Source organism: Panthera pardus, unplaced genomic scaffold (genome assembly GCF_024362965.1).
Source record: "Panthera pardus isolate Hobbes unplaced genomic scaffold, ASM2436296v1 HiC_scaffold_15, whole genome shotgun sequence".
Lineage (NCBI taxonomy): Eukaryota > Metazoa > Chordata > Mammalia > Carnivora > Felidae > Panthera > Panthera pardus.
This window is the reverse complement of record NW_026526710.1, coordinates 43,421,832-43,447,500: the sequence shown is the minus strand read 5'-3', so window position 1 is coordinate 43,447,500 and position 25,669 is coordinate 43,421,832. Positions and strand designations below refer to the sequence as shown.

General features: G+C 45.3%; 1 protein-coding gene across 4 annotated transcripts in view; it reads left to right on the top strand.

The window, feature by feature from the left end:
* The window catches only part of KCTD1 (potassium channel tetramerization domain containing 1), a 186,496-nt gene that overhangs the window by 88,022 nt on the left and 72,805 nt on the right, over positions 1-25,669 (top strand). Inside the window, exon 1 of one of the 4 annotated variants that reach the window (XM_019465498.2) lies at positions 6,046-6,282. The exons of 1 other annotated variant lie outside the window; for it this stretch is intronic. Coding sequence is in view for 2 of the 3 variants with exons in the window: in XM_053902520.1 (XP_053758495.1) it covers positions 6,637-8,445 (1,809 nt within the window). In the remaining variant the exon portion in view is untranslated. Of the gene's footprint in view, positions 1-6,045; positions 6,283-6,322; positions 8,446-25,669 lie in introns of those variants that run through there. 2 more of the 4 variants (XM_053902520.1, XM_053902521.1) reach the window with 2 other exon arrangements.

Sequence of the window (25,669 nt, the reverse complement as noted above, 5' to 3'; positions counted from 1 at the left end):
CTGATTCAAAGTCAACTGACTGAGCCTCCCAGGCACCCCTCCCACATATCCTTTAAAGAGATATGACTAGAAGACAAAAAACAACTATCATTAATTTTATGTTTAACTTTGACAGGCTTTACATTTGATTTCTCTATTAATCAGGTGAAGTTTCATCATCACATTGTTATAACAAAAAGCAAACTTTTAAGCTCCACAAAAAACACAATTTACTTATGGAAAACTACATTCTCCACATTCATTACTTGTTTTAAAAACAGCCTAGGGACTGGAGGTGATTATTAGGTAGAAAGATCAAGAATTACAGTTACCAGGCAGCACTTAGAAACTAAAAATTCTACTCCTGTCAATCACTGTGTTAAGTTCACTCTGACCTGTTTTTTGACAAAGCATCAAAGATAAAAATAGGTAGTACCCTCCTTATCCCCAGGAGATTTATGCAGAACAGCCCAGGATTTCAAGAGAAAACACCTCAATCTAGTCTGGTTGGGTTTGTGGGCATTCCTTCTGCCTCTAAAATTCTTGACTGTCATTTCTTCTAAGACCCAGATGGGTTGCTACTTCTAAAAGCCCAGGAAAATAGTGCTAGTGTTTTAGGTACCAAGTGACAAAGATGTTTCCTAGGGCATGTCTGCTCTGCTCACAATCTAAGCTTAGGACTCCGCTTCAGTACTCTTCTGGCTTTGCAAAATTTGATTCCCAAATCAAATGACACACAGGAGTATTTTAATGGTAAGAAATTGTTCCTCTGAAGACTTTTTTTTCTTTCATTCTTTGGTTCCTAGAGGCTGTATGTGGTCAAGTGACTAAGGTGTGAGCTACAAAGCCAAGCTTTCGTGCCCTATACAGGTCTGGGAGACACTGGGCAAGTGTCTTAACCTTTGTGAGCCCTTCTGGCCTTGCTTTCCTTTTTTACACTCAAACCTGGAAAATATAGCCTTAACAAATATGAGCTAACAGTTGAACACTTACTAGTGTTCCAGACACTGTATTATGTACTTCACTCATTTTAACTCATTTAATTCTTGGCAATAATCCTATGCAGTAGGGGCTATTAACTACAATCCAGATCATAAAATAATGAAAGAACCAACATATATTTTAAAAAGGCAACTAGATGGGGCAGCTGGCTGGCTCAGTGGGTAGAACATGCGACTCCTGATCTCAGGGTTGTAGGTCCGAGCTCCACGTTGGGTGTAGAGATTATGTAAAAAAAAAAGTGGAATCTTCAAAAATAGTAAAAAAAAATTTTAAAGGCAACTGGGAAGGCCAAACTAGGATTCAAACCCATGCAGTCCTGTTTCAAAGATGAAGTTTTAACCACTCCGCACCACAGCCTTTTGTTGAGGTTAGCTTTCTCCCCACGTATAAATATTTGTGTGTTTACTGAATGTCTACTATGTGCCGACCACTCTGCTAAAATATGCTAAGGAACTGTGTTGAAAATGAACCAGAGATGCAGGAAGAAATAAGACATAGTTTCTGTGCTCTTGTGGAGTCATTTTTCTTTTCTTCCACTTTGTAGAGTTAGAGTACACGGGTTCTTGTTTCATGTGAGTTCAAAACATATTGCTCAAGATGATTTTCAAGTGAATTCAACAGAAACGAACGGTGAAATTTTGAAACAAGGATATATCAGAATGGCTTCAATTTGAATTACTATTTAAACTCCGTAGTATTTTATGAATTGTTAAGTAATCAAATCAAGAAAGCATGGCTTGAGAGTAATGAACTAAATGCTTTTTCTGGTCTCTGCCCCCAAGAGCCCACAAAACTTCTTGAATTTATCAATTTAAATCCTCCCAATCCACCTCTTTTAATACATGGATACCTCCATTCCTCACCCTACTTCTGCAATAACTTCCTACAGTATGTTTGTACCAGAGGGTAAATTATGGCAGGAAAACATTAAACCAGAGCAGTCTTCACCTATATTTTAAGTTGCAAATAATAATGTTTCCTTGCAGTTGCTGTTTTGTCCTGATTTTTTTGAAAAAAAAAATTTTATTATGTTTCTTTATTTTGGAGAGGCAGACAGAGACAGAGCATGAGCGAGGGAGGGGCAGAGAGAGAGGGAGACACAGAATCGGAAGCAGGCTCCAGGCTCTGAGCTGTCAGCACAGAGCCCGACATGGGGTTTGAAGCCACGAACCGTGAGATTATGACCTGAGCCGTTCGGACACTCAACCGACCCAGGCGCCCCTCGTCCTGATTTTTAATGTAGAAATTCAGATCCATGATATTTTAAGATTTTTTACCAAGAAGTTTCTTGCTAAATATGGATTTAACTAAGGGCATCTGGGTGGCTCAGTCATTTAAGCATCACACTCTTGGTTTCAGCTCAGGTTGTGATCTTCATGGCTTGTGGGTTCAAGTCCCACGTCAGGCTCTCTGCTGTCAATGTGGAGCCTGCTTTGGATCCTCTGTCTGCCTTGCTCTCTCTCTCTCTCTCTCAGAAATAAATAAACATTTTTTAAAAAAGAGAAATATTTTTTTTAAATTTTTTTTCAACGTTTTTTATTTATTTTTGGGACAGAGAGAGACAGAGCATGAACGGGGGAGGGGCAGAGAGAGAGGGAGACATAGAATCGGAAACAGGCTCTAGGCTCCGAGCCATCAGCCCAGAGCCTGACGCGGGGCTCGAACTCACAGACCGCGAGATCGTGACCTGGCTGAAGTCGGACGCTTAACCGACTGCGCCACCCAGGCGCCCCAAAAAAGAGAAATATTTTAAGAAATAAATAAAAATAAATAAATATAGATTTAACTAAATGGAGATCTTCATTCATTGACTGGGGTGCTCACCATGGCCCAGGCTCCAGCCTAAACTACAAAGGTATATCAGTGTAGCAGAGGAAACAGGCAGATAAAAAGCAACTACACCAGTGATATAATAGATGCAGCTCAGTAGGTCGGAAGCAAAAAGGAGGAAGAGCAGAATGTGTGTCTGTATGGTATATAACCTTTCATCAAGTGTGACCATGAAATGGGAGTAGTGGGTTGTAAAATGAGGGGGAGACATTTGGAGTTTTTCCTTCCAAAATAATGTCACCACTTGCAAGTAATCTAAGAAATGGAGCAGCACAAATACATAGATGCTACTTTTTAATGATTATGAAAGAGATAGAAAATGTGGAGTATCTTGGCGAAGATAGAAACATCTTACCATAGCTTTTAGAGTAATGAATTCTGACAGTTAAATAATTGCAATAAATGTTTCATACAATACTGGGATAATTTGATATAAAGAAGCTATGCATTCTGCACAAGAAATAAAGAAATCATCCTTATAAAGGAGCTATCCAGTTACAATTGGTGGGTGACTTCAATGGATTTTATGATAAGGCAGAATCTAAGTAGAGGAATCCCAACTGGGCTGATAGGCAGAAGACAGACCCTGTTGCCTCTTTACCAGAATAATAACAAAGCCTTTTTCTCTCAGTTTGGTACTGAATGAATGGATGGTGCCGCAGGATGTTTTTAAGGAATCATTTACTAAACCTGGAGTTGAACTCCTTTATAAACTCAACTGTAGTTTTGTGTTACTGGGTTTTAAAAATTAAGCAACTTGTTTGTTTGTTTGTTTTTGGTGGCGGTTGAGAAGGGTTTTTCTGGATGTTCTTCCTAAAAAATACTGTAGATTCTAACCTGAAGAGGTCTTTCCCAATATTTGATGAAGAATCATTAATGGGCAAAGAATTTTGGTAGATTTTCAGGAGCTGGTGCCACGAAGCAGATTCACAGTTGCCAGAAAATCAGGCCAAGGCATACTTTCCAAGGTGTGTTTTTCACACCTAAGGTCTGCGAGGGTCCTGCCCGTTGTTTGCAAACCCTTCAAGCAGCATCTGAAACTGTTGCTTTGCTAAGTCCGTTAAAAATTTATTTGCACTTGGGGTTTTTTGCTTCTGCTACTGCCCACCATCGCCCTCTCCCCTCTGGCTTTTGCCGGTAGAGACCTGCCCTGGGGGGTATATTGTCCTGGGAGCACAAAACTATTTTCTTTTCTGGAAATAAGTTGACGTCAACTGGGAGCTGTTTTTGGTTGCTTTGTTTCCCGGAGCGTCCAACCCAGCACAACGCCTCCGGCAAACTGCGAGCAATTCAAAGCAGCTCGCCCAACAGGGAGGGGAGCTGGCGGAGGTGGGGGGTGGGGGGGTGAAGGGGGGGCTCGACTGCAAAAGTGCTCTGCACCGGGGCTGGAACGTGGGCCAGTGTCCCCAGCTCAGCCTCTCGGCGCACTGCGCTCGCCGTGAGGGCCACGGGAGAGCAGCCCCTGGTAGGTAACTTGCTGGGCGCCCACCTGAGGTTTCAACACTGCTGAAATTCCCTAACCGATTGTTCGGGCGGCCGGAAAACTGGGAGCATCCCGGGACAAAGGGCCAGCCGTCCGGAAGTAGCGCAGTGCGACTGGTGTGTGCGCGGGTCGCGCGTGCAACTAACTTAGCTGCCTAGTGCCCTGAGCTCCGGGAAACAAACAAACGCCTTCCTACACATTTCCGGGGACGTTGCGCATTTTTGACAAAGCCGGCAGCACCTCGGGGATGATTCCCGAAGAGTGCAACCACCGAACTCCTCACCTCCCCGGACGGTTCTCTGCGGACAACAGGACGCATGAGAGCGTGTGTCGTGTGTCTGTTTGCCCGAGGAACGGGAGGGGGCCCGGGAGGCACGGACTTGCCCCAACTTGTTCACACCTGGCGCAATTTCCCCAAAGCTCTGCCGCGTACAGGGTCGAGGAAACACGCGGAGGGCGAACACAGATTGCTGGAGAAGAGAGTCAATTCCCACTTAGACGCCCACGCGGCCCAGAGACCTAGTGCCCCTCCCTTCTTTTCTTTTTTTTAAATTACAAGTTGACGGATGGGTTTCTATTGATGCGTAAAGTTATAAGCTGCCCAGAAAGCAAGACGGGGGAGTCCGGGAGGGGGGAACCGGCAATTGACAAGTCTACAGCCCTAGTGCCTAGAATTCGGTCTCGAGGGCAAATTCGAGGACGCCCTGGAGGGGACAGAGAGGCTGCCTCACAGCAGGGTCTGCGCGCCCTGGGGTCGCGCTGCTGGGACTCGTCTCCGTTGGTTCCCCTTAGCCCCCGGGACTTGGAGCTGGCGGAGCGCCAGGGGACACTTGGGCTGCCCGAGGAGGAGAAAATTAGGATGCCGTGCGAGCTCGACATGGAAGGGGTTGTGCCGCCAAAGAAAACAACCGAGGTCTCCCGCAGCTCTGGGGGCGCTGCCCCTGGGCCGGGAGAGAGGGAGGCGGGGACGCGAGGACGCGCCCGGAGTCTGGGCGCGCCGGGGGCGGGCGTTCGGCTGGAAGTGGGACAGTGTCTCCTATGGGAAAGCGGGACCCGGCGAGCTCTTTGGCCGCCTTTCCAGTTTCGGAGGTATCCGCCCCCGTGCGCCGGAGGCAGCGCAGCCCCGAGGGCGAAAGAATGGCGGTTGGCAAACTTGGAACAAGAGCGCGCTCGGGATCCAAATTGCCGGAATTGTGGCGGCGGCGGGGGCGGCCGAGACCCAAGTTCACTTTTTCCGCCCGCCCGCCGACGGGCCTTAGGGATCGGCATTGCTCTAGCTCCAACCAGGTGGAGCGCCTCGCCAGAGGGAGTTGTGTCAGTGTGCTCCGAGGCCCGGAGGGCGGCGGCCTAAGCGTGCGGGGAGGGGTCCCTGGGGTCCGGAGCGCCTCTCCCCGAGTCTCCCCTCCCACCCGCCCCTCCCAGTCTTTCTTTCTTGCTCCTTCCCCAGGCTGGCGGGACCGGCGCAGACTTGCCCTAGACCTACGGGGAGCGCCCCGGGTCTTTAATGACAGCTTAAAAGAGGCTGTTGGAAAAGTCGAAAGGGATGAGGCTGACGTGGGGCGTGTTTCGCTCCTTTGCAAGAGTCGGAAAGGGAGCTGGGAGCCGTGCGGCTGGCCCCAGGCCCCCGCGCCTCGCCGCCAGCAAGTAGGTGGGGGAGCCGCCGCCGCCAGCCCCATCCCGCTCCCAAGCCTCGCCCGCTGCGCCCTGGCCGCGGGCGCAGAGAGGGTGCGGGGCCTCGCCGTGCCTCCTCCACCCTGCTCATTAACCTGCCTGCTCCGCTCCGGGCGGCCCCAGACCCGGCTTCTCCGAGCAGCACCCGCGGCCAGCCCGGCTCTGCCGCCTCCCCGAACCCCCAGCTCCGGGGGGCAATGAGGGGGCAGTGGAAGGGGCACTGCTCCTCGGGCATTACTTAGAGAAGCGAGACCGCCCCGCCCTCCCGCCGGCCCTCCCTCTCTCCCGCCCGGGCCCGCGCGCCACTCCGCCAGAGGGTAAGTTGGGAGTGTTTCACCCCCACCGACAGCTCTCCCTCCCCTTTCTTCACCCCCCCCCCCCCGTTAAAGTTTTCTTAGGAGTGGGGAGAGGGGTGGTGGAGGAAGAGGGTCCAGCCAGCCTCCGTCCTTACCCTCTCCCTGCCTAACTTACCCCCGCCTCCCCTCCCCTCCATCCCCTGCGCGCCGCTGCCCCTCCGGAGTAGCGCTCCGAACTGACAATTGGAGCGCGGCTCCTTTAAGAGCCCGGCTTTGCCTCCCGGTAGCTGAAGGTCATTAAACACAAAAGCTCTCAGCGCTGCGGTCCAATATAGCGCATGCGCCCTGCCCGAGGACTGGCAGAGAGACGGCAATATGGCGAGAATGCCTGGCAGCGGGGACTGTAACACCAGCGCGGGCGGCAGCGCCAGCGCCGCCGCCGCCGCCGCCGAGAACAATGGGGAGCGGGGCGAGGGCGAGCGTGGTGCTGGGGGCCGCGGCCGCCGCCACGGCCGCCCGCACTACTGCAGCGCGGGCGAGGAGGAGGAGGAAGAGGAGGAGGACGACGAGATCCAAGAGGTGCAGATAACGGGGGACGAGGAGGAGGAGGACGGAGGTGGGGGGCTGGAGGAGGACGAGGAGGAGGAAGAGGAGGAGGAAGAGATGGGGCTGGACTGGGACGAGCCCCTGGAGCCCGAGGACTCGGCCGGGGAGGAGTTAGAGCCCGAGCCGGTCCATATGATCAATATGGACCAGAGCGCCGCGCTGGAGCCCGAGGCGCCGCCGCGACTGCTGGCGCCCCGGGCCCGCGGCGGGCCGCCCGGGGACAGCGCCGAGCTGGACCCCGACGTGCTGCAGCGCCCCGAGCGGGCCCGGCTGAGCGAGAACACCCGGCTGGCCACCCGCTACGCCGTGCGCATCTTCCGGGAGTACCTGAGCGAGAAGGCGCAGAGCCCGGACTTCGAGACCATGGACAAGGGGGCGCTGTGCCGCGTGCTGCGCTCCTTCTACGCCGAGGCCCGCTCCAAGAGCGGCCAGCTCTACAGCAAGTCGTCGCTCATCAGCATCCGCAGCTCCCTCAACCGCTACCTCAACGAGCCCCCGTACTGCCGCACGCTCGACCTCACCAAGGACCCCGAGCTGCGCAGCGCCAACCTGACGCTGGCCGCGGTCATCCGCAAGCTCGAGGAGCAGGGCGCCGGGCCCGTGGTGCAGAAGCAAGCCATCACGCGTGCCGACCTGCGCAAGCTCTACACCTCCAGCGTCTTCAGCACCAACACGCCCTTCGGGCTGCTCAACAAGGTCTGGTTCGAGACTTGTATGTACTTCTGCACGCGAGGCCGCGAGAACCAGCGCGAGCTGGAGGAGGACTCCTTTGGGCTGGCTATGGATGAGGACGGCCGCAAGTTCGTCTACTTTAAGTCCCTCGGGCCTTACCATAAGTCGCGCTCGTCGTCGTGGAGCAAGAAGCGTGCCGAGAGCAGCGACGAGGAGAACTTGCCCCGCATGTACGAGACGGGCACCGAGTTCTGCCCCTACGCCAGCTTCGTCAAGTACCTGTCGAAGCGCAACCCCCTCTGCAAGGCGTTCTTCCAGCGGCCCCGGGATCACTGCAGCGAGGGCGATGTGACCTGGTACGAGAACAAAGCCATCGGCAAGAACTTGCTGGGCACCAGGATGCAGATGCTCTCGAAGGCGGCCAAACTCTCCAAGACCTACACCAACCACTGCATCGGCGCCGTCTCCATCGCCACGCTCAACAGCATCGCGGGCATCGGCACCAAACTGGGCTCGCCCGCCCCGCAGGGCTGCTACGCGGAGGCTCTAAACGGGGCGGCTCGCCACCACTCCCACCACCCCCCCACCCATCCCTCCCACCACCACCGCCCCCAGCCGCCCTCGCTGGGGAACACCTATATCCTCCCCAAAGACAGCCAGGTCGGGCCCGACGTGAAATCTGAGGCTGCGCCCAAGCGCGCTCTGTACGAGTCGGTGTTCGGGTCTGGGGATATCTGCGGCCCCTCTTCCCCCAAAAGACTTTGTATCCGCCCCTCGGAGCCTGTGGATGCGGTGGTGGTGGTTTCCGTGAAACACGACCCCCTGCCTCTTCTTCCAGAAGCCAATGGGCACAGAAGCACCAATTCTCCCACAGTAGTTTCACCTGCTATTGTTTCCCCCACCCAGGTAACCAAACCAAACTCTATGCATGAAATGTTTCTTTGGTACCATTTCTAGACTAACTCCTGCTAACGCAGGTCTGGGTCCGGGGAGGGGAGGAGTTTTAAAAAGTACTAAATATACTGAATCAGATTTGATTTGGTTTGATTTCACCCTTAGGAGCTTAACTCTTGTGCTTTTCAGGAAAGTTTATGCCTAACCTTAAAAGATGTTGAGAAGCCAAGGTCCCTAACATTCAGTGCTGAGCTGTAAGGCTAAAACTTCAAAGTTCTCAGAACAAAAGGGTTGGAGGCAGCCTGACTCTCCATTGAATGCATGAGTTTAATAAGGCACAGTGCAGGAATACCGCGCATATAAAGGAAGCAATTACTTAAAATATATTTGAGTAAAGTAACCATTAAAATACTCTTGCATATTTGCCATAGCTTACAAAGATTAAAACAAAAACGGTTATAAAAAAGAAAAAAGAAAACGTGCCAAGCCCACTTCCTGTAAGTGGGCGGGGAGTGGAGAGATGGGTAATCCAGTGCCAGTTTATACTGTAATAGGTAGCTGAATGTAAAGTGATGTTTGGGGTGCGCTTTCCATAAAATAAAGTCACTTGTTAATAGAAGGAAGGGGTACCAGCACTACCAGCCAGGCTCCCTGCCCGGTAGTGGGTAGCACCTAGGCAACAAACTTCACTGCCTCTCCCTAGCCCCATGGGGCTCACTATCTAGGGGGCAGGTAACACTTAAGAATATAGATATTTAATTAAGACAAACTGCGCAGTAGTGTGGCAAGGACATCCAAAGTTAAGAAGTTGTAGCCCAGAAGCTGAGCCCTTTGGGCAAATCAGTTTACCTCTCTGGACTTCAGAGTCCTCATCAAGGATTAGGGAACTGTTTCAATATTAATATTAGTTAATTCTCAGCAGTACCAAATTCTAGGTTGAGATTGAGGACTTGAACGGATGCTTATTATTATTTTTCCTAGAGGAATATATTCATATTACTAAAATTGTACTCATCTTTGGAATACTCTTCTCTGGGAGCCAGAAACGAGAGGTCTTTGGGGGCTGTGCTCTATTCTGCAGGCAGGAGTAGCCACTGGAGGTTTTACAACTCTGACCTCCCTGCCATCATGCAGAAGTAGGAATTTGGACTGTAAGTCTGGAGGTGTAGTGCAGGCCCTTCAAGAAACAGATGTCAGGTACCTCTGTGCTTTTTCCAAAGTGGAAATTCCAGTTCTGGACAATCTGACCCTTTCAGAGGTTTACCAGCTAATCATCAAGGCCAACAGAGAAAGGGGCTGTGAATGAATTTAATATAAACAGCAAAGTTCTCTAAAATACACAAGACCTGCCGGCTATGTGTCTTTCTGTACTTCTATGTGCGTGGTACATTTCCGACAGACCAGGAGGTGGTTTTATGGAGTTGTAAGGGCGGAGAGGAGGATTCTTCTTTGGAGAATTTGGGTTTGCTTTTTCTTTGAGATCAAAAATAAATGTTCACATTCTTCTGATAAAGTAAGACCCTTAAAATGTCCTGGTTTAGAGTGGCACCTGATTAATTGAGGAGTGAAAAGCCTGAGAAAGTTTAATATTAAAGTATATATCTGCTTGGAATAATAATGAAACAGTTTGCCTCCTGGCGTCAGTCTGCTAGTTTCTTGACATCAGTGTCCTATAGAATCGAGTTAAGATTCAAAAGATGGGAGGAGGGAGTTCTTCCGGTCGGTTTTGTTTTGGTCTAAGGAATGCAGTTGCTCTGTCACAGTCTTGTTTTAACTGAGTGAGATAAATCAGTTCTATAAACCTGAATACTGATTCATTTATTTTTCTTGAGTTACTGTCACGTAAATATAGATTAAAATTAAAAATAGATTTGAGTGTCCATATGTTGGCTGATTGTTATTATGCAAAACATTATTATAGCTGAGTTCCTTGTAGTTAAAACACTACAAAAAGTTGTTCACGTATTAACACGCCTGCTTTTCACTTATGTTAAAGTAAGTTTTTAACCAGGATTAAGAAGTTTAAGGGAACTCTAGTGATTCCTATAGAAGTCACCTTATGGCGGTCTTAGCATTCTAAGAATGATACAAATGTTGAGTTTCTGTAGAAAGCTGATATTAAACTTTTTCCTCTTGTATTTATTAAAATCACTGTAACCTTGAGGTCCAGGGCATTTCCTGGGGATTAATGACCGGCTGGGGTTAGTGGCCCAAGGCACTGCTTTAGGCAGTCACCTCCTCTTGGCTGGTCATTAATCTTCAGGAAATGCTGTTAGGTCATTAATCTTTAGGAAATGTATGCCTTCAGCTTCAGTCACTATTACTTAATTATGAACACAGGCTATCTAACCTTAATATTGGCCAGACTCCTCAAGTGGTATTGCATAGAACTCCACCGTTGACCGTCTTATTCTAGACTTCTTGATAATACACCCCGATGCTTTGATTCGCTTCTAATGTTGCAAGTTTCTCAACAAACGAAGAGCCTAGAACTTTAAATGCATTTACTCTTTTTACTTCTTGAGAGTGTTCATAAGTGGGTCATTGAAAAATGAATGCATCCAAGGATTAGCAATCATGGAATTTGTGATTTTTACTCACGTGAAGTTCCTGATTTTTGTTGGTTTTGCGGGGTGGGGAGGGGTTATGGTAGCGGTTGTGATGGTTGCTTTAAGAAGTTCACTCTAATTCCCTGGAATGGCTGTGGTAAAAGCAAAGGGTAGTTCCCATCTCCCCTCCTCCTGCATAGCTGTTGTGATCTAAGATGATCCACTTACTGGTGCGGCTTCTTAGCGCTCATGGAGATCACATGGTACATTTTAAAAGGCTTAGTTTAGCACAGCCCCTCCTACATTTTCGTAGCTGTTCTCTTTACATGAAAATACAGCATTCTTCCTGCCTCAGAGAACAGTTCTTCTGCTTAGATGGATGATAGAGATTTGTAACTTTAGTCTTTTTTATTTGCACACAACATAGTAAGGCTTAGATTCTAAATGTCATAGTTTTGTCGCTAAAGCTTTTATAGACTGTGCCTCTCTCCAGTACCAAAGATGTGAGCATTAGCTCCCTAAAATACATACTCAGGCACCTTTGTGAGCTTGTGACAAAGGTGTCTTCAGTTGCACGTGTTTGACTTTAACCCATGTTACTTCTAGAAATAGTTTTCAGGAATTCTGCAAGTAGGAAATCGAGTAGTGGAAAGAGTCTGGAGCTGGTGGTGCACATCCCCATTGACTTCACTAGGAGCCAGTCACACCTTATAGCGTCCCAGCTGAAAACGAGAGCAGCAGCCTGTCTGTGGGGCACATGCAGTTGTTCCTGACCTTGCCTTTGAGAAGTCAGATGTTGTTAGCACTGGGAAACCAGCTTTCATTCAGGTGCTTAGTGTGGGAAGGGAGAAGGGATATTCAATCTGTCTGCTTAATAGAAAAAACAAACAAACACAAGCATTTTATGCATTATTGAAAAAATCGCCAGTCTTATTTTTAATTTAGGAGGGCTACTCTCTTAAAGAGAGAATCCATCAAACTTCAATAAACGTGAAGGGAGTCGTGGGTTTAACAGCCAGAGCAACTGTAACAAGTCTTTTTTGTAATGGTTATCTGGAGCTATTAGGATTAACTGCCTTGTTTAAATCAGGATATTTCCCTGATTTTTAATGTTAGCTGTGGCTGCCTTCCTTTTTTCTACTGTAGGAGTAGTTGCTCTCCCGTTCAGATTGGTGGAAAAAGTAAATGTCAGTAACATTAAGTGTGTAACTTTTTTCATTCATTCAGGAAGCAGTTATTGAGCACCTACTATTTTGGCTTTGGTACCAGGAATCTTTATAAATTAATCCATTTTCCGCTTGGCAAGTAGTTGCATTGGCAAGATTTTGGCCTCATGAAGTATTAAAACCAGATCAAAATAAGGAAAGTTAAAAGGTGATATACTTAATGGTTTGCAGCAGTCATTTTGGGAAAGAGTATTCTTAACTCTTGCATGTTATTATTGCAATCATTATGCAAATGAAGTATTCTAAATTGCTGTAAACCCACATGTATGTCAGCTCACTATCTATTAAATCTGACCCAGGAAACAGGAAGAGAAGTATTTGCTGCCAAATGAGAAAGTGGTTCCCATTCATTTAAAACTTAAATCCTTTGGGGCACCTGGGTGGCTCAGTCGGTTGAGCGTCCGACTTCAGCTCAGGTCATGATCTCACAGCTTGTGAGTTCGAGCCCCGCGTTGGGCTCTGTGCTGACAGCTCAGAGCCTGGAGCCTGCTTCTGCTTCTGTGTCTCCCTCTCTCTCTGCCCCTAACCCCCTCGCATTCTGTCTCTGTCTCTGTCAAAAATAAATAAACATTAAAAAAAAAAAAAAACAAAAAAAAAAGTTTAAATCCTTGAATCATCTTGATTTTAGAATCTGGCTCCCCAAACAAATGTTACCTAACAAGCCACCCTCTTGTCACTGCAGGTAAGAGTCCCTTTTTCTAATAGGACTGCTTGTTGTATGTGAGGCTGTTTAAAGCTGGCTCTGCCTTGGCCCAGGCCAGTCAAAACTCCAATTATTTAATAGAAAGTTAAGTTTCAGGTTACCTTGTGGCGTCTTAGCTGCCATTTCAAAAGCAGAATTGATACAGGAATTGAGACGTGGTTCCCTGTGTTGAAAATCTTGGGAACAAACCTATAGGCTGGCAATCTGTGGGTCTGTCACATGCTAGAACGTTATTTGTTGAGCCTATTTTTACCTCTCCTGATTGATCCTTCACTGTATTATACTAGTTAATCAGGATGCCTTTCTAAAGACTTCTCTGGAGAATTTAGATAGGGTGAAGGTGGAGGAAATTAGTTGGTCCAGAAGGGCGTATCAACTGACCTTGATAAACTAAACAGAGAAAACGTAGCTTTCAGATTTGAAACATTGCATGCGCAAACTTTTTTAGTCATCACTAGCGGTGTTCCAAAGACCCTGAATTCAGTTCAAGAGCCTCCTTTTACCTGCTAAGTGCTACCTCCAGGAGCAGGATTTGGCCTTTGCCCTCAGTCCTCCGTGGCGGGTGGGCAAGCTAGTGGGCTTCAAGCTGGAGTGATTGTCTGCTTGATACATGGACACCACAGTGGAAGCAGATGAACTTTTAAAATTTTAGGTTCCGTAAAATTTTAGGCTCTAAACTTTAGGTTTTCAGATTTGTAAAAGTTTCTCTTTGCCTGCTATTCCTCAAGAGAGGATGGGCTGTGAATGGTGTTGAGTTTTTAGAACAGGGAATGAGCATAATCTAGAAACAGAGTGTTTAAGCCAGTTGAGATCCCTCATCACAGCAAGGGCTGTATTTCCTAACACCCATGGCTTTAAACTAGACAGCAGACCACAGTGTATCCACTATACTACAGAAGACCAAACCTAATTAGACATGTTTTAGGTTTTCAGCAATTCTCCCGTCCTTCTGGTCAACTTCCTTTACAGTCAGACTTCCTTTCAGCTTATAGTTTAACAACCTGACGGAGCCATTTTTTAAATTTAATTTAATTTAGTTTAATTTAATTTAATTTTATTTATTTGTTTTTTACTTATATCCTATCCTAAACTCGGTCCAAGCCTGGGATAACCGAATTTTCAAGAACAACAAAGTGGGAGATCTCTTACAGGACTGTAAACAGTCCAGAGCACCTGAACTTTCATCGGGAGTTTTTGTCACAGCAGTTTGCTCTGCTTTGGGAAATCCAGTGGGAACTTCCTTCTTCTGGAAACCCACTGTATTCTGAGATCTGTGATTCCTGTTTAGTGACTACAAACAATTGGGCTCCTACTGGCTGTCCAGGCAGTGAGTTTGGTTGTGTTTCATATGGGGCGGGGGGCCGGGGGTGGGGGGGGTGGCAGGGAAGTCCTAAAGCATACTCCTCATACTGGGGGAGCGGTGTGAGGATGGCAGAGGGCTCCCAAGTTGTTTGAGTCCATGTGTGTAACCCTGGAAAGCTGAGGGACTTGGGGAGACCTTGAAGGAGAGGATTCCCACATCACCAGCTGGGTTCTGTGCCTCCCACCCTTCTGCCCCGGCCTGCCCCAAGGTAGACTTTTGAAAATCCCCTTTATCTTGCAAACCTTTCCTGGGAGGATCCGGCCTCATTCACACCTTGAATTACTGCTTTCCCCTGATCTCCTGGCAGTGAACCCTGGAAGATGGGCGTTTTGATCCCGTCTGGGAGGAAGGAGGTACCTGCTACCTGAAAGGGCTGACAGATTTAAGAGAGCGTTAGGTTGTAGGCTTCTAGGAAAAGAGGAGAGGAATTCAGAAAGGAGTGCTCAAGGATGGCAGAGATAAATGGCGCTTCCTTTGTGAGTAATGTCACAAATTGGAATGTCAGGATGAGTTTGGAAGCTTTTAATCATTATTTTCTAGTTTTACTCTGTGTCTCCAGCTCAGTCAGGTGCCTCACCATTCGGCACCAATCTTTCCTCTCAACCCAAGGAAAAGGGAACTATTATTTATAGCACCCATCTCTTTTGGGTGCTTTCCACCACGTGTCAGGGACCAAGCTAGTAGGTATACTATAGATATATATGTATATTCATTTGGTATTTGTAATACATCCCCCCATATAGACAGCATGGTCGTGGATAAATACATTTATACAGATACAAATATACACATAATCTGTATATAAACTTGATCCATGAGAAAATTGTCCATCTTGCTATTGTAGTCAAAGAAGAAAAGTGTTTAAGGCACCTTTCTTGAGCTTGTGGATTAGTTATGATACTTGAACTTGCTATGTTTTTTCCCATGTAGTTTGAAGGACTATAACTTAGAAATGAGAAGTGTTCCCAGCCTCCTAGATGTTCTAGGTCAGCGATTGGATCTGATCCAGGCAGGAGTGAATGAGGGGCGGGCTCTGGCCATGGAGGTCTCATTCTGTTGGGCTGCAGTCTGCGGAGACCAAGGAGGCCACATCCTCTGACTGATTTTGTAGTTATGAAGTGGAGTGTAATTAATAATGACTAACATGCACCAAGGGCTTTACAGTGCTCTTCCGACTGGCAGTAGACCAACCCAGGGAGTTATTTCCATTTTATGAAGGAGGAGACTAAGGTCTAACCAACCTTAGTTGGCTAACTTGGTTAAGGTTTAACAACTGATAGGTAATATGCCTGGATTTGGATCCAGGCCTGTTTGATTCAAGAGTCTCTGCTTTTAAAACATTTTTTTTTTAAGTTTATTTATTTTGAGAAAGAGTGTGTGAGCAGGGGAGGGACAGAGAGAGAGAGAGAGAGAGAGAGAGAGAGAGAGAGAATCCCAAGCAGGCTCCGAGTTGTCAGCACAGAGCCTGATGCAGGGCTTGAACTCACAAACCATGAGATCATGACCTGAGCCAAAACCAAGAGTTGTGCTCTTACCCAACTGAGCCACCCAGGCATCCCCAGAGTCTCTGTTTACATCCAGTCTGTTGATTTCCAAAATTCTTACCAACTGTTCAAATAGAAAAACCCAGCCAATGAAGGGAAGGTGATGTAACATTGGATTCTTATCACTACCTTAGGTGCTTTCCCAGGCCAATATACGAAGAGAGAACTTGTTACAGTCAAGCAGAAATAAATAAAAGGCAGAGAGCACGAAATAATATTCCCAGTGAGTTCATGCTTCTGCTTTGCTGTATGGGGTCCCCCGACCATTGGTAGATTCTGGGACTGTAACAGCCTCTTTTGAGAAGCCCTGTCACTTAGCAGGTAAGAACAGATGCCAGTGCCAGATCCCCCGGACCAGATGTCCACTCCCAGTCTCCCTATGTTCCAGTTTCCTCCTTGGTCAGTGGGGATGGTGGTCACACCTATCTTGCAGGGTCACCAGTATTAGGTGAATTACTGTACGAAAAGTGCCTAAAGCCTGAGCACTCAAGGAACGTTTACTATCGTTTTATTACCTTAGCACAGAATCTCTTACATTCGAAGAACTGCTGATCTGGATGTTAAAGTCTCAGGCTTCAGTTTTCTCTTGTAAGTAGCTTGTCGGGGTGCTGTGTGTGGGGTCTCTGCTGTTTCTTCTTCAGGGGCGTGCCTGGACTTCGGCCAGTAGCAGTTCCTCTGGTCTCCTAGTAGGTAGGAAGTCTCCAGGTGGCCTCTTGCATGCCTGACTGGCTCAGTCAGAGGAGCCTGTACGACTCTTGAACTTGAGGTTGTGAGTTCAAGCCCCACGTGGAGTGTAGAGATTACTTAAATAAATAAAACTTAAAAACAAAAAACCCATCACATCCATGTGGATGCTTTACCCCTAAAGCCTCCATTTCTCTCCTCTGCTTTTCTTTTAAGATTTGCGTTTGCTGTGGCTCCAGGCGGATTGATCTCTACACCTTGTCGGTATATTCCGCAGACTGTTCCCATTTCTCTTTACAAAAGACTTGGAAATTTTCCAGCGCTAAAGAGGGTAGCAGAGAGCACTCTGCTGGCATAATTGATGCCCAGACTCCATCAGATTTGCAAAAGTTGGCCTAGGGGTGCTCACTGGGGCTTTTTTACAAGAGATTAAATTTTATCAAAATGGTTTGGGATTCTGGGAGTGGTCATAATACTGGAGTTCTTAACGGTGTTAGGAGGGTCATTATAGCAATGACTTTCAGCGTTCCAGAAACAGGGCCTATAATTTGGCTAGTTCCTATGTTATGGCATTTGCATTTCCTTAATGCATAATTGGACTATAATTTTCTAAAACTTGACTTCTGTCTTGGAGATTCTATAAATCAATAGACATTCCACTTAAAGTTGAGGTGTACAAATACATGTTTTGAGCAGACTGCAAAATCAGAGTAATTGGTGGTTTGATGCAGTATTGCTGACCAATTAATGACCTTTTGTGATTTGTTTTAAGTTTGACAAAGTGCTCTTATAAAATAGGAATGATTGATATGATGATGCAGGGATTCATTACCCCTAATTTAGTTTGCCCTTCAATTACTCACAGTATTCAGCCACCATAGTCCTTTCAGGGATAAGTTTGTGGGCTTTTAGAATTATATTAATTCTGTTAATTAATACATACAATTAATCTATTAATTTTATTAAGCCAGCTCGTATGAAATGTTGGCTTCTGTTTTATGACATTCTCTCTGACAAAACTAAATAGATTTTAGATAGTTTCTTCTACTGTGAACAAACATCTCATTGTTTTTTACTCCAGAAAAAAAAAAATAAAAAGACTTGTAGGATGTTTATTTTTCAGTGGATTGAGGTAGCAGTTTAAAATCCTGTTTCTGTAGAAACACACAGAACCAAATAAAAATATAGTAAGACTATGACAGAACTGAGTAAGGTAGCTTCATTTTCCTTTCCTTACTCAGTGTTCATTCATGTGTTAGTTTTTTATAATTAGTGGTAGGATCTTCATAAAACTGGTGATTTCACTGTTTTCTGGATCATTTTATAAGGGGAAGGAGAAATGATCAAATGATCTCTCCTCTGCTTTTCTTTAAGCTTTAACCAACTGAGCCACCCAGGCGCCCCTAGAATCTCTGCTTTAAATTCATAGTCTGCTGATTCCAAAATTCTTACCAACTGTTCAAGGCTTTTTCCACTTGCTTTTTCTTTTTCTTTTTCTTTTTTTTTTTTACACTTACAAAGAGGATCATGAGATCATAGATCCTTTCCCTCTGTTTAACTGTCATCTCAAGTGATATGGTTTGGAACCACCTGTGGGGATATGAATGATCTAAGAAGAGAAAAGTCAAGGTGAGGGAGCATGCTATACAGAAAAACTCTCAAAATCAAATTTATTTATAAAAGCATTTATTGAGCACTTACTGTTTGCAAGGTGGGAATTTGGAGGTAAGGAATAACTTAGAAATAGTTAAGAGAAGATACTGGAGAACTAGAAAGGCAATACCTAGGTAAAGTCAAAAGGAGGACTAGTTGATGAGGAAGAGGGTCTGGCCTTAATGACTATTCACAAGTAAACCCTGGAGAGTAAACCGTGTGTCTTACTATCTAAGAAGTGGGACTGAAGGTGGCCTAACCAAACTGAAAGCCTGAACATTTAAATCTTAAAAATCTATAAGGAGAATATGAACACTTGGAGAAAATAAAATCTTGTCAAAATGTAAGCCTTTTCTTTGCTATCACATTGAGACCTCTTATGAAAGCCTTAGTACATGGCTAAATTTTAGATGTCCCAGCACAAAGGAAAGGTGCCACGTTTTGCCATGCATCAGCCCCTCCAAATGTTCACCCAGTTGTTCAAGCATGTATTTTAAGGTTGAGTATTCCAGCAGTAACCCAAAGAAATTCAGAACTGATACTTTGCCACAGTTTGCTTTTCATGACAACTTTTGCTGTCACTAGAAGCCTGGTTCCTTTGGTGCCCGGCATTATTTCTTTCACATCTCGGGGACTGTGGGACCACACTGTGAATAGCGTTATACTAAGGTGCACGTGAATTGTGCTTTATTGTTTGCGAAGGGCACTTCGTTCTAAGGAAGCTGTATACGGCTTCGAGTGGGTACAGTGTCGAGTGGGTACAGGGTTAGATAGATGGTGGGGACACAGATAAAGTCCTTGTATTTGGAGGACTCATTCGTAGTCTTGTGGAGGAGGTAGACAAGGAACATGAAGAATAAACCCCAGTTGTGGGTTATGTCCTGTGATTCTCTGTGTACACACGCAAGCTGACAGGAGAGGATAGGAACGGTCATTGTGCCCATTCTGGAAATGAGAGAAACCCTTAGAGAACTTAGGCAGTTTCTCAAGTTCACCTCCCAACAGAGGAGCAAAGTTAAAGTTCTGTTTCCAACTCTAGGTATAGGCCTCTTCTACAATGGTACTTTTTTAGCCTTAATTTTTTTAATGTTTATTTTTGAGAGAGAGAGAGTATGAGCAGGGGAAGGGCAGAGAGAGAGTGACACAGAGAATCCCCAGTAGGCTCCAGGCTCTGAGCTGTCAGCAAAGAGCCCAACGCGGGGCTCGAACTCACCAGCAGTGAGATCATGACCTGAGCCGAAGTCGGACGCTTAACTGACTGAGCCACCCGGGCGCCCCTGAAAACTAAAAGAATCTTAATGTGATTTTGTGCTTTTGGAGTTGCAGGAAAATAAAAGGGAACATTCTGGATTAGGGTGAAATGGAATGGCTCAGTCTTCCAAATGTCAGCACACACTCTAGATATCTAGACAGTGGCCGAAAGCTGTAGTTGGATGATTGACTTGGGGATCTTCTGAGGAGCCCTTTGTGAAGCGGTGGAGGGCCGGCGGCTGCTCATCAGGTCTGATGCTCACTGGGGGCAGGGCACAGGCTCTGTGACCTCCTTCACTGTTCTCTGTGGAGGTTGACTTGCCCCCCAAGGCCTTCAGTCTTTCCTACTTCACTCAGAGCACTTAATTAAAAGAAAAAGTGAGCCCAGTTCTGATGCAGAGTTATGACTAGTAAAAAGAACCAATAAAAATGACTATAAAGGGCCTGACAAATAGAAAATGTTTAATAATACTAAGGCGCTTTATGGAGCAAGGGTTTACCTCTTGGCACAGGATGACAGGCGTTCCTGCAGAGGCTTTTCCCTCGCTGCTGCTCTTGGCAGGCAGTTCTTGCCCGGCTGGAACAGGCGAGGGAGACGGGTTCTGTCAGCCTGGGGTCACCTGACTTCTTACTGCAAGAAGATCGCAGGGAAGTGACAGCCTGCTGACATGTGGCCCTTTTGTTGGTGACAACAGATAACATGAGGGATAAAGGACACTTAGGTGACCCAGGAGCAAAAAGGAAAACAAGGAAGGGACACAGAAAAAAAAAAAAAAAGAGGGAAGGGCTAAGGAACCTGCAGTCTTACAGGAAGTTTGGGGCAGAGCTAACATTCTCTATCAGTTCCAATTAGACTTACCAAAGAATAGACCAAGTTAGAGTTAGGAGAATAACTATCCTGAATGGCCTTGGGAAAGTTATTTAGTTTCTCAACTGTTAGAGGGGCACTACTGTTGTAAGTAGTAAAAGCCCATAGTATATGCTCAATAACTGATAACTTTGCTTAAAAAAATTCTGTTGGTTAGAGATTATTGGAAAAGTAGAAGGATGGCAATAATTTACAGCTGATCCTCGATATTCTCTTAATTTTTAATTTTTTGAAGATTTCATTTTTTAAGTAATCTCTATGCCCATTGTGGGGCTTGAACTTACAACCTGAGGGTCAAGAGTCATATGCTCTACCAACTGAGTCCGCTAGGTGCCCCCTCAATATTCTCTTTTAAAGCTAAGACAGAGGATCCAAAAAAAATCACAAAGTATTTATAAACACAGGTGAAAGGATGCAAACACGCAAAAAACCCAGTTGGAGAACCCACATCTGTGCTAAGAATAAAATAATGATCATCAAAATCATAAAAATGAATCATAAAAACTATAAAGTTCAGAGAGAGATAGATACTAAATTCTAGATATCCCTGTTTGAGCCAGTGTGTAACTCACTAAAATGTAAAAATAAAATTAAACTTTCAAGCTTTTATTCTCTCTTCATTTATATCATGAAGAAGATAATTTAAATATACTTTGTATAATATGTTTAAAGGATTAATTTTGGACTAACTTTTAAGTAGGTTTTAAACGGCAAAGTTGAAATGAGTTGTAAGTATTGGCAATATGTCTTCTGTATTGAATACAGTTATCCATTTCATTAAAAAATACACCATTTGCACCATTTGATTTTTCCTAATTATAAGCATTGAATTTATAGAAACTGATCTTTTTTTAAAAAGTTTTTTTAAATGTTTATTTTTGAAAGAGAGAGAGAAAGACAGCAGCAGTGGGGGAGGTGCAGAGAGAGAGGGAGACACAGAATCTGAAGCAGGCTCCAGGCTCTGGGCTATCAGCACAGAGCCTGACATGGGGCTCGAACCCACAAACTCTGAGATCATGACCTGAACCCAAGTTGTATGCTTAACCAACTGAGCCACCCAGGAGTCCCAGAAACTGATCTCTTTGAGAGGTTTATTTTATTTTTAGAGGGAGAGCGCGCATGAACAGGGCAGAGGGGCACAGAAAGAGAGAGAGACAGGGAGAGACAGAGAGAATTTTAAGTAGGCTCCGTGCCCAGCATGGAATCTGACTTGGGGCTCAATCCCGCGACTAGGAGATCATAACCTGAACTGAAATCAAGGGTCCGACGCTCAACTGACTGAGCCACCCAGATGCCCCGAAACTGATCTCTTTTTATTTATAATTTTCACACCAGTAAAGCATATTCTAAGTTTGTTTGGATAAACAAGCATCGTAATTCTCTAGAATATATAACTAGGCGGCGCCTGAGTGGCTCATTCAGTTGAGCCTCTGACTCTTGATTTCGGCTCAGGTCATGATCACAGGTCATGATCACGGCTCAGGTCACTCACAGTATGTGAGTTTGAGACCCACGTTGGACTGTGAGCTGACAATAGGGAGTCTGCTTGGGACTCTCTCCCACTCTCTGCCTCCCCTGCTCCTGCTCTCTCTCTCTCTCTCTTTCAAAATAAGTAAATACATAAAATTTTTTAAATGCTGCATTAAATGTTTTTTTAAAAAAGAGTATATAACTAGGATCTTTTAAACTTTTATCATTGAAAATAATACATATGACCAGATGATAAATTGCAGGGTTTTGTTTTTTTTTTAATAGCTTAAAAAACGTTCTCACGGCCGCTTGACAACCAGAAAACATCTCCTCCAGATGCAATAAAGAATATGAAACTTTCTGGCAATGTATTACATAGAACAGTGGCACTCTTTGTGTTAAAGTGCTAATTTGAGAGAGATTATGTCATTCTCTTAACTCTCTTTTCCTGCTTGACAAATAAAATCCTTGCTCAACTGACATAAATCATGAAATAATTCACATTTTACTCTGAATTTAGTTTAGGAATGAAGTCAGTAAATACTGTCCACATCATGAAGTATGTGTTAGATAATTAGCCTTCAGACCATTGCTTACTATCAGGCCAGTCGTCTCATTCCTGAGGAATTTGTTGCCATGTTTGAACAGCTAATGTATATGAATAGCACGTTACTGTAAATACACAGTTACTCAGTGCACATTATCCCATCTAATCCTCATGACGGTGGTATAGCTAGAGAGATTCATGGCCTGCCCCAGGAAGGACAGGCAGTAAATGGCAAACCCAGGACTGTATTCCAAGCGTCTCACTCGTCCATTTATTCAGCACATATTTATGGAGCACCTACTATGTGCTGATCACGGACAACCCAGTAAAGAGCAAGACAGAAGGTTGGTCTCATTTTTCATGGGCTTGACCTTCAAGTGGGAGTGACATCAAAACTAACGAAACTATCATGAATATAAACTGAAGTGACTGGGCAGCTACTGTCTCCCTCTGATGGGTCCCCTGCCCCCCATCCACTGGGTTGCTCCCATACAGAAGCAGGCCACACATACCGGGCACTTGTGCGAACCTAATTGTAGGTGCGGCTCTGCGTGAACCCAGGGCAGATGGAGCTGTGACTGGCCGCGCCCACACTTCCAGATAAAGATGCTCACTGTTGGATGAGCCACATCAGACTTCAAGTTTCCCTAGTGAACTGTCAGGGGAAGGACAATGAACTATAGCACAGGTGTGGTCCTGTTAGTATGGTCCATTTCCTAAGAACTCAGAGTGGATAACGCCTCTGACCACCTCAGCCTATTAGGTAGGATGAGGAAATGGAGGCCCAGGGAGATTGAACAGCAGACTCTGGTCTCGAGTCAGGCATTAGTCCTGATTTATTTATTTTTAAAAATGTTTTTATTTATTTTGAGACAGAGAGACAGAGAGAGAGAGAGTGCGTGAGCATGGGAGGCAGATAGAGAAGGAAATACAGAATCCAAAGCAGGGTCCAGGCTCTGAGCTGTCAGCGCAGAGCTGAACGCGGGCTCAAACCCACAAACCGCGAGATCATGACCTGAGCTGAAGTCAGACGTTCAACTGACCTAGCTACCCAGGTGCCCCAGTCCTGATTTATAGGCTCAGAATCTCTTTCCTGGTGGACAAAGCCCCTTCTCCTCACTTGCTGTAACCTTTATGACATGATTGCTTCAGACTTTACTCAGTTCATACTGACGCTGGACATGGCTCTCCCATGTCACCCAGTGCAGCATCAGCTGCTGAGGGACTGAGGTCTCTCTTCCCCGGGCTACACACTCCCCCAGACTGCCTCTCAGAATAGGTCTGTCGGAAAATCTGCTTTTCTCCCCATCCTGCAAAAGAAAGCACCTAAGGTATCACTAATATTTCAAAAGAAAATATTAACACAAGTGGGCACTTGCCTGTGAAACCCTTAGTCCATACTTGTGGTGCTGAAGAATCCTGGGATTAGCACCTGAGAACGAGAGATGAGCTGGCCCAGCCGCTGGTTAAACTAAACCGTATCCTAACCTCACTGGCCGTTAATCAGCTAACTCACCTAAACCAATTTACGAGAAGCCCTTCCTAATAAGACAGCTATTACAGGAACCCCTGGTCAGGTGACCCTTGGAATCCCTTCTCTCTCCTTCCTGTGATTGCACCCTTGCAAAAATACCTGCAAATCAAATCTTTACAAATCAGATGTTTGCAAATTAGATTGCAGTTTAAATGCATCGAGGGAAATTTTGTTTTAGAGCCTTCATTTCTCCTTGATGTGAATTCCAACATCGGGTCGGGCTGTTTAGACATACCTTGGTGTAGGGATAGTGCCTGTCGCCATTTCTGCTTTGGGGATTTATATTTTAAGGATGTGTGGATATATCTTTTTTACAATATCCAACCTAATGTGATGTATAAAGTCCTATAACTGACTTAATGTATTTCAACCTGCGTTTGAAATTTTCTAATTAGTTTTGGGTTATTTTATCTCTTATTTGCCATATGCAGAGTAGCCCTTCAAAAAATAATGGCTGAATATTTTTAAGAGTGAGAGTTAATATTTTCATGATTTTTTTATTTGTTTTACTCTTTAAATAAGGTCCTTTCCTGGAACATTGTCTCATTTGCTCCCTGCTTTATTCCCAATGCCTAGTACAGTGGTTGGCATGTTCTACGTACTCAAAAATACTCATAGAAATGAATAAAAATATTTTATGCTAACATTTTAAGGTTAATTGATAATCTTTGCCCTCTTAGCTTTGAGCAGAAAGGATTTAAATGTTTCACCTTCATTTGAAAAAATGAAGACAAATTCTTTAGCTGTGAAGGTTAGAAACAGAAAGTTCCTCCAATAGCACATTAAAAAACCACCTTTCCTTAAACATTTGTTGCACACCTACTGTGTGCCTTCCACTGTGCTCTGAGGATCAGATAGCTAAGACAGTGCCCCTGAAGGTTAAGTCATGTTCTTTTGCTATGTTCCAAATTTAATTTGCCCTCTTGTATTGACTTCTTAGCACATTACGGGAATCACATACACCCAAATGAATCATGAGCCCGACAGTGCTGGCCTCACCGATGTGTGGGTCTAGCTGGCACTGTTGTGCTCTGTGGGGACGAGGGAGGGACAGCTTTAGGATGGACTTTGCCGAGGTCACCAAACCTGGACGTTGGCCTCTTCTTCCGTGCTTCTGGTCTGGACCAGCGTCTTTCACCTCTGCACTTCTGGCCTACTCAGGTTGTCTTTTCTTTCCTTTTTTTCCTTTCCCCATCTCCCTCTTGTCCCCTCTGCCTCTCCCTGGCTCAACCTCCAACCCCATAACAGATAAGAGAAACTCTTTTACAAAGGCACATAGTTGATTTCACAGAATCATGTCATCTACTGTGGCATTTGCTCACATTATAAAGATGACAGTAGCAAACTGAGAATTTCTTAATGGAACTCCAACTTCAGGGAGTCAGTGTTACAGTTCGGGTTTAGGGAGAAGAGTTGCATTCACTTGCTTCTGTGTCTGTCTGGCCAGCTACCTTGGGTTTTTTGGTTATTTACTCTCCTTTTGGTTTCCTAGTGTTAATTCTATTAATATTAGAATGTGTCATATACTGTATTAGGAAATACTAACGATCATTGTCGTTAGCCTGATTTTACTTTTATAAGATTTGCTCATGGGCTCCAGATGCTTTTTTTGAGTGTTCTCAGCTACAGAATATAAAACCAGCCCTCTCAAGGTTATTTAATATCATTTGGGAATTTTTATATGTTCCGGTTTTAGGTACAACCTCCTTGGGTTTTATTTTCTTTCAAATTTAAAGAATGATCTTAGAGGATCAAGTACAGTTAATAAAAAGATACAAACCTACCTGTCTGTTTTAACTTTTTCTTAGTACTGTTTTTCCACTGGTCTGTTACTCTTGGTTCTT